This window comes from Entamoeba invadens (assembly GCF_000330505.1).
Source record: "Entamoeba invadens IP1 unplaced genomic scaffold scaff_1105074725183, whole genome shotgun sequence".
NCBI lineage: Eukaryota > Evosea > Mastigamoebida > Endamoebidae > Entamoeba > Entamoeba invadens.
In genome coordinates, this window is record NW_004443692.1 from 308,036 (window position 1) to 317,897 (window position 9,862).

The 9,862-nt window shown below is 27.1% G+C and overlaps 1 protein-coding gene across 1 annotated transcript; it reads left to right on the top strand.

Annotated features, from left to right (window-relative positions):
- Positions 1 to 611: 611 nt before the first annotated feature.
- On the top strand, positions 612 to 929 carry EIN_177170 (hypothetical protein; the record flags this gene model as incomplete). Its single annotated transcript, XM_004260593.1, has 1 exon — positions 612 to 929. One exon carries the CDS (start codon positions 612 to 614, stop codon positions 927 to 929), a length of 318 nt encoding a protein of 105 aa, XP_004260641.1.
- Positions 930 to 9,862: the final 8,933 nt, after the last annotated feature.

Here is a 9,862-nt window from a genome sequence, read left to right on the forward strand (position 1 = left end):
ATTTTTACTTTGTTCAAAGGCAAAACAAGGAAATATGTTTTTGATGTTTTGATCTTTAATTTATTTAACAGTTTTGAGAAGGCTAGGAAGAACCAAAAATAAATCAAATCTGCTACCGTTTTTTTGATTACTTTGGGAAACTCTGGTATTGGTTTGTTGGGAATTAGGTACATCGCCGAGTTAATTTACTAATAAAACTACTAAAAAGATACAATTAAAAACTATAATATTTAAAAATTTTAATATTTCTAATTAATTTAAGGAAAAAAAGCACTCATTAAAAAAATTACTTTAGAACTCTTATAAATAGAAGATGTCTCAAACAACAAATGAAACAATGTACTCAGATTGGCCTTTATATCAATTATATTATCAATTCAGCGGTGGAATGTGGGATCTTATAGACGAACAAAAGAAACGATATAAAAAAAATTAAAGATGAGAAGAAGCCAAGAACCAGCATTACTCAAGAGATTTACGATAGTAATGTATTGGTTGCTCGTGTTGTAAGTGGCAAAACAAAAAGTCTTGAAGAACAAATAAAAGACTTGAAAAATCAGAACGAAACTCTGCAGACAAAAAAGGAGGAACTTGTGAAGAAAAGTGAAGAGATGCAAAACAACATCAACCAGATGAACAAATACATGGACATATTCGTGGCTTTAGACGACCTGGAAAAAGGTTACCAAGATGATATCACACAACTAAAAGAACACTACGAACAAAAACTAACTGAAGAAAAAGAACACTACGAAAAGCTAAAGGAACACCATGCAAAAGAACTCACCGAAGAAAAAGAACATCACACAAAAGAAATCCGATCCCGTTGTGACAAGAATGAAAAGAAGATCAAAATGTTTCGAGAGATGATCCATCGACTCAAAGTTGCTCATCCCGACATTGAAGAGTTAAAATTAATGACATTATAATCGATTGTTTCTGTATTTGGTTATTTGGTAACAAACAATTTCCCAATTTGTCTAAACTGGTTTTTCTATTTTTTAGCCTGACACCAACATCTTCTGCAGTTGAATCATTGTTTTCGTTTTATCGTAATGCAAGCAGTGCCAATATGGATGTAAAAACAACAGATGTTAGATTATCAGTTGAATTTTTAAAAATGACACAACAAAGACATTCTTTTATGTAACTATGGTTTTTATATTATTATTTTAGTTTTATTAAAAAGTTTGATAAATACAAATATAACATTATTATGAAAAACCAATATCGAAAATGTTATTGTTTTTGAGTTTCAATAAAAAAACGTGTTTCATAACTCACCCTTTATCCAAATTTGATGAACCCTAGTATGATCTTATTGCAAACAATTTACATAAATAATGGAAATAATATTATCCCAGCCTTTGGTCTATTGTTGTGCAAAAAAGATTTCTAAACTTTCTTTGAAGTTTGTTAACGATATTTTCCTGTTATTTAGTTCAAAATAATTAACAAATCAACTGTATTTATTCACTTTTTGATGTTCAAAAATGATTGGTCAAATGGTTTTAACTTTATTTATGTTATTTATTGTGTTATTGGTTATTTGGTTTTCAAATAATTATATTTATAATATCATTTTTTGGACTTAACTTACCCATAATATCATTTTAATCTAAAAACGATATTGAAAAATAAAAAAGTTAATGTAATAAATAAGGTTTCCAGCATGGTTAGAAAAATATATATATAAAATAAGACTTATTCCCAAAAGTGTATATATTTTTATCTTTTTTAAATTAACTTTGTTTTTATTTCAGTTAATTGGACTTATTTTTCATTGTTATAGTTTTTTTAAATTATAACATAATATTTGTTCAAAAAAGTAGGACGAAATTGCCGAACAAAAAAACTTTTTGAAAAAATAGGGTTAAGAATTTTTTTAATGTATGAAACATAATTAATGGATTTAGCAATGAATTTAACACATTTCTTTAAATTAACGTTTGTTAGTTTTAGTAATTAATAATAATTTGTTTTTTAAAAATAAATATTATAATAAAATTAATAAATTTTAATATAAATTAATTTACAGTATGTGAGAAAAGTATGTGAGAATGAGAAAACCCTGTGGATTCAACAAAAATTACATATTTGTTTTTCTTTTTTTAAATAAAAATGTTTTTCTTTAAAAAAAACAATCTAAATAATATAATTATGAGCTCCAGGAATGTTGCTTTTAGTGGCTTAGACCATACAACACTTGAAAAGAATTTAAAGTATTGTCCTGGTCCAGTGAAAGAAATAGCCCAAAGAACATTCAGCAAACATTGCAACTTTTGTGAATTGCCCCTGAATGTTCAGGTGTATTTGATGAACATTGAGAGAGAAATGTTCAATGGAATGAATACGGAAAAGGTGACCGAGAGTAAACTATGTAGAGTCTTTGCTTTAACTTCAAGTCAGTTTAATATCAACAAACGAAGAGGTATGGAGACGGCATTGTTTGGAAAAAAAGATAACGGAAGACCGTCACTTTTAACTGAAACACAATGGGGAATTGTCAAGAATTTGATTCTTGATAATGAAAAGTTTCCAGGAAAATGCAAAGCTATCAGCATAACTTATTTGAGGTTGTTTATAATAAAAACCTTCAACGTTGATGTGTCAAACCATGTTATTTATGATAAAATACATAAAAATTGGAACTTTTCGATTGTGACTGTGTTTGCTGAAGACCAATCTCGATTGACCTACGACGAAGATGCCGTGTTGAAGTATTACATTGCACTGCCACTTTTTTTAAATGGCATCCCATCACCATTTATTTTGAATTTGGATGAGTCAGGGTATCAGCCATGGCCAGACAGGCAAATGGTGAAGGGAGTATTCACTGCTGGTTTTTCCACAGACAGTAAAATGAAATATGGAGTCGAACGTGACATTGCTCGATCCACTGTCGTTTGCACTATTACCCCCTCACAACCTCTTCCTTGTATGATTGTAACAAAATACAAAAGAGTTGCAGTTGAATTCTTGAAATTGGGTTGGATGGAAACGGGAAACATCGTCAGTTATAGCAAAAATGGTTTTATCAACAGTGACTTATTTATACAATACATCAACGACGTTGTAGTACCTTATATTGTCGACATGAGAATTAAGACTGGTTATATTGATAAGGCCGTTCTGATATTTGATCAGTGCACGTGCCACTCAATCGAAGATGTGAGGTTGTTGCTCAAGTCGAATGTCCAAGTCAACGAGAAAATCATCAACGTGAACTGTGAAATCGTATGTTTGGTGCCTCACACCTCACATTTAACACAACCATTAGATGTTGGGGTGTTGCAGCCCAAAAAAGAAGACTGAATTCGTTGTATGCTAAGTTCAGAGATGTCATAAAAATTAAAGATAGAGTTGGCGAGGAAGAAACAACAACGACAGAAAGTGAAGACGTTGAAGAAAAAGAAGAGTCAGATGATGTGATTGGAAACCAAGATCCCATTGAAGAACCAATAATACCTCAACAGTTTAAGGAAATGTTTCAGGAAATGCTGGCAAATCCACAAGAAGCGATATCACCATTTAAAAAGAAGGCTGGTACGACTGTCAACGAAAGGATGGTGGATGACAACCAATCAGAAGATCGCAACGAAATACCAAATGAAACTAAAATTGTTGAATTCGGTGATGGAGAGGACTTAGAAAAAAAGTTTGCCAAATACCTCAACTCAATTCTGAAGTCTTATTTCCAAACAACCACTCCGGATGTGTGCACGCAGGCTTTTAGGCAAGTTGGTATTGATTTCAGAATTGTTGATAGTGGTATGAGGGTTGCGTATGTGGATATTGGAGTGTCACGCAGAGTAACAGCAGAAATACCGAAACTGTTAAGTATACCACAGTTATACTCAATTGAATGCGTCAAAACCAAAAGCTTGAAAATATCTGCAGTTCGAAAGCTTTCAATGTGTTTTGAGGGTTATTCGTGTCAGTCTGTTTGCAAGCCGTTAAAAAGAAAAGAACGGGATGTTGTATGTAAAGTTGTGAAGAAAAAGACGACCAAAAAAATCTCAAAAAGAACTAAAAATGGGGTTGAGAATTTAATCGATTGATTTTTATCTTTTTAATCAGTTGTATCGCCGAGTTTACATTACTGTTTCCTATCACAGGTCAGAATGGTCACTGTTTGAATCAACATATGTCTGAACTATCATAAGTCCTTCCAATAGAAAATATTCGTTTGTTAAACTTTCTTTCGTTATTGAGATATTAACTTGTAGAACTTGCTCGCAAAAACTCTTAAATTAAACGTTGCCTGCTTTGAATCGTCTAGCTGCTATGGCTGATTTGTCCAGTATTCCTGGGATTCTTTAGCGTGAGGTCTGAGTCAATTAGTTGGTAAGTGCTGGCTGGCTGTTCACACTCTGAAAGCTGCTTTGTAGGTTTCCAAACAAATTGAAAGAGAAAATGAACTGTAAATAAGTGATTTTTTTATTTGATCTTTTTGAATTTTTTGAAATAAAAAAATAATAATTTTATTACATAAAAGTTACACAATTGTAACTTTTGTTGAATCCACAGGGTTTTCTCATTCTCACATACTATTCTCACATACTGTATTAATTATCTCCATCAAGTTTTTTTATTAATAAATTAGAATATATGGCAATTTTGTAATTATCAATAGAAATTATCAAACCATATAATAATTTATTTATATTATAAATTAATTATAAAAGTCTTTCAAATCGCAAAATTTAACACAATGCAAAGTGACCATACTATATTTAAAAAACAGTTAAATTATTTTAATTTATGACAATTGTTTTTTAAATAACATGTTTTTTTATTTTTTGAGTATTAAAAACTAAAATCAATCGGGAACATTTTTCGTAACGCGAAACAATTAATGTTTCGGTTTATTATCGTTTTTATAAGTTTAAACCCAATTCCCATTTTTTTAAACGATATGTTGTGTATTTTTTGGAAAATATAACATTTTTGAAAATAAAACTAATTTCATTCAAAATAAATTAGAATCAAATAAATATGTACTATAATAATATGTTTTAATTTACTATCAATATTAATTTTGTTATTTTGAAAATAATTTGAAATGGATTTTTGCACTAATTACATCAACAATAAACCTCGAAAATTTAAAAACAAAAATATGAAAATAAATTCTACTCATATCGAATTTTAAGTTTTTAAAATATTTTAAAGATTTTTCATGTAGTATATTTAAAGTTAATATTTAAAGTTCATGGTAAAAAACAATTTAATTTGCCGATATTTAAAAAAAAATAATAAAAGTTGGTAATCTAAAAATATATTTTATTTGTATCAAATCCTTAAAAAATAGGTATAATTGAGACTCTTTTCAAAATATGTTATAAAGAGACAAACAATATATTAAAATAAAAGATAAAAAACTTTAGAATTAATGATTTAATCCAAATATTATTCATTTTATTAAAAATTTTAATCACAAAAATAATATGGTATCAATTTATAATCAATTAATATAAAAATTAACAATAAATAATAATATATAATTTGAAAATTTACCTCAATTTATATAAATAAATAGCGAACTGAATAATAAAAAGAAGCTTATTAATGTTTGTTTATTATCATTGTTATTAACTAATTTTTATATTTAAATAAATTATTTAAATATATTTTTCGCGTCATATCTTTTTTCTCTGTGTTTATCATATAAATTTGGTTTGCTTTGTTGTTCTAATTTGTTAAATAATTTCTCATAAGTCCAAGTACTCACTGCTATTAATATCATATTTTCAACGGATTTTATTATATTGGGATGTTTTTTCTTTTCTTCATCTTTCATAGTTTTTAATACCATTTTTGTTGTTATATATATATTTGGGCAAAATTGATTAAAATTTTGCAATTCATCATTTTTCCAATTTCTAAATTCCACTCTATCTTTTAAATATTTCAACTTCATTGGTATTTCATCAACTACACTTACTTCTTCTGCTCTGTCAGATTCTGTTATTACACTTTCTTTATCATTAATATTATTTTCTTTATCAAAGTGATAAACTGTGTTACTAAAGTGTCCGCTTAATGTAACATAGTTTAGTTTTTTTCTCGATTCTTCTTTCATTTTTATTTTGGGTACTTGATATTCACTTGTGTTGTCACTTTTTTCAATTCTTTCATTACATTTTCATCATTTTTTAAATATTTAACTAAATTTTCCACTTATGTTGCATAATCACCATCAAATTTTGTAATATTTATTGTATCAATATTTTCTGGGATCATAAATATTTCGATATCCCTTGCCAAATTATCTGCTGCTTTTTTTGAAATTCAAACAAATGTTGTTCCTCGTTTCTCGAAATTTCATTTGATTTTTCGCTCTTTTTTAATACTCTTACTTCATCAATAACTCGAACGAATTCATCATAAGTGTCAAGAAGTTTAATGACCCCTTTAAAAATCTGTCTAATAGTTCAATGGGAAGTTTTCGACACAATTATATTTTCTCGGCGTCGTTTATTTCTCTGATAAATGGAAGGTCCTCAAACCGTTTGTTTTTTCATTTTTTATTTCATTTTTCAATTCATACATATATTCAATCATTCTTTTAATTCTTTCAAGAGCCACTGGCAGTCTCATTTCTGGTGATTGCAACCAGCTGGATATAATCATAACACAATATCAATTCCATTACTAATAACATTCCAACGAATATTTCATTATTTTATAATGGTATTCCCATCTCATTTTTTATATTTTTTCGTGTTCAATTTCATTAAATTTACATTTACCATTTTGACTAAACAATTTGTATGGTTCATAACATTCAAATAATACATTTGCATCATTTTCATTAAACACAAATCTTGCATTACTATAAGTACTCATTTTTATTAACACATCATTCAATTTTTCGTTTTTTATATAATTGTGCCATGCATTTCTGTATGTTTCGGTTGTGATTTGTATTAAAAACAATTCCATCAATTTTTCTTCATTAATCTCACACATCACTTTACAATTAATATTAAGGCGGTGGTTATAACAATAATTACTTTTAAACCAACATACTTCCCATTTATCACAACTTTTCATCAATTTACCCGACAACCCATTATCCTCACATTTCATTGTATTTGTACCATCAACTGTTATACCTTCATATTTTCAAAACTTAATCCTCTTTTTATTAACGATTTTTTAATCCAATCCAACCATTCAGAAAATTTTTTTACTTCCATAAAAATTACTAATTCTTATTTTTAATTCTTTTGTCATCAAATTGCCCAAATAGAATCTTGCAAATAATGAATAATGTTCATCTGAATTGGTTGATTGCGAATCTGTTATTATAAAATATGGGCAATTTTTTATACCATAATTTTTTATTTCATCTTTTGCAACATATGATATATATTTCATTTTACTTTGAATTGTTTTCGCACACATTTTGATATCAACAATATTTTCTTTAACACCACATATTTCTAAGACCATTTCCATTAATTCCATTATTTTAACCATTTGAGAAGAGCTCAAATTTAAATAGGCAAAGTATATTGAAAAAAATAATTATAAATATTGCCTTCTTTCTTTCGCTGCCTTAACAATTTCTGAAAATTTATCTTTACTTTGGTTCAAATTTTTTTGAATTATTTCTTTGACTTTTTTACCAATATTTCTTTTAGGATTTTTATAATTTTGTGAATCATTTATAATCCTTAATATAAATACTATATATTTTAAATTTAACTTATCATGTTTAGTTTCAAGTGTTGTGTATTCATTTTTTGTTACTTTATAATAACTTCAATAAAGACTCACCAAAATTTGAACATGCTTCAAAAGTTACATTCTTAAGTGATGGTGACAAAATTTTTTCGCTATAATTCATTGAATGATTGTTTCTAAGATATTTTAAATCATTACCTAATGTGTATATAATATTATTCGAAATTAAATTGATTCTTTCAATATCAACTTCTTTCCATTTATCTAATGCCTCTTCAATTATTTTTTCTTATTTATATCCTCTAATATTCTAATTGCCCTGATAAAATTTGATTTTTTCAATTCAACAAGTGAATAATAATTAATTAAATCAAAATTTTTAGAAATGATTTTTCTTAGCTCTAATTTGGATTTTTTACATTTATGAAATGCCAAGTGTTTTAGTGCTTCCTTTGAAGAAATGATTTTGTTGCAAAAAAACAATAGCGGATATTTTTCAGGCTTTTATCCTCAAACCTTGGATAATGTTCGAATGTTAGTGTTTTGCAAAACTGATCGAAACGTTTTTCTTTCGATTCTTTCAAGCTCATTAATTAATTAATTAATTAATTAATTAATTAAAGATTCATCAACCGTTTAAAACGGCATTATTAGACGAAAATTATATTAAATAAGTGATTAGTTAAAAAATAATAATACAAATCTTTTTTTATGTATTTCTCAAAACAATGAAAATATTTAAAGGCCTAACCCATTGAAACATTTATTTATAATATTTTAATAGACTAAATTTACAATAATTCTTTTTTACAAAAAAATATATTAAATATGTAAAAATATCAATTTTAATGTTTTTTATTAACACGTTTCCTTGTTTCCCTGTTAATTTTTTTATGAGGCAGTGTTATTTTTTTCTTTTTTTGTCTTTTGGTCTTTTAAAAAAGACTGTCATGCCCATTTTATTTTTTCTTAACATTTTTCTGCACGAGGATATTACTCAAACCAACTAACAAATAAGAACTCATTTAAATAAGATATTATATCGAAGATATAATTTTTATAAAATTTCGGGAAATCCACAATCGAAGTCCCAAAAAACCCGAAACCATTATTTCCAAGCCGATAAATATTTTCATAAAAAGTCACGAATGACCAGAGTAAAAAATATAATAAACTTATTGAAGTATTTTGAGTAGTAAATATACCTTGGTACCTCTTGACCGAATTTTCTTATTGACTACTATGAGGGCCCATCTAAAACATTTTCCATGTTTTCATCTTTTGGTTTTGAAGCAAAGTAGTAAACACCATTAAACACGATTTTATACAACTTCTTATGTCACTTTTGTAGCATAAGTATCTGGTGTTTATATCTCTTGCCATTATTATACATACAAAAATATATGGAACTAAAAACAAATTTAAAATAAAAAACAAAAATAGAACGTTATTGGTTGATACTAACAGTATGAAAACTTTATTTTATTATTATCAAACTATTTATATATAAAACTTATATTTATAAATATTAGTTAATAAAAACTATTTTAATTAAAAAAACTGAAAAAAATTTTGGAGTTTTTTGTTACTAATTATTAAACTATATAATAGTTTATTTAAATTAAAACATAACAATAAAAGTCTTGCATATAAAAAAATTTTACTCCAAACAAAATAACCATACAATATATCAAATAAATCTATTTATACATAATATTGTCAAATACATAAGGGAATTCTTTCATACAAAACAAAACAACTATATAAAAATATTTGATCAAAAATCATTTATTTTTATTCACTTTGTCTTCTTAGTCACGTTGCAGGAGGTTTCGTTCATTTTTCTTATCAATTTCCACAACTTGAGGCTTTTCGAATGATCTCGTGTAAAAGTACTCTGCACCAAGCAACAACTGCACAACGAAGTAAGATGACTCTTGCAACTTGGGCGTTTACAAATATAACACATTTTTTTGGTTCTTTTCAGCTTTTGTAGACTTCCTTTTTTCCCTTTCCCTCTGCCTCCCCGCTTTTTATCTTTTACGATCTCTTGTTGATCATTTTCTATTTCCATCATTGTCTTCCTTTCACAACAACACGTGAAACACAATTCATTTGCACATTCTTCATCCAAAACCATATTTTTTCTATAAATTTCATCGACTTG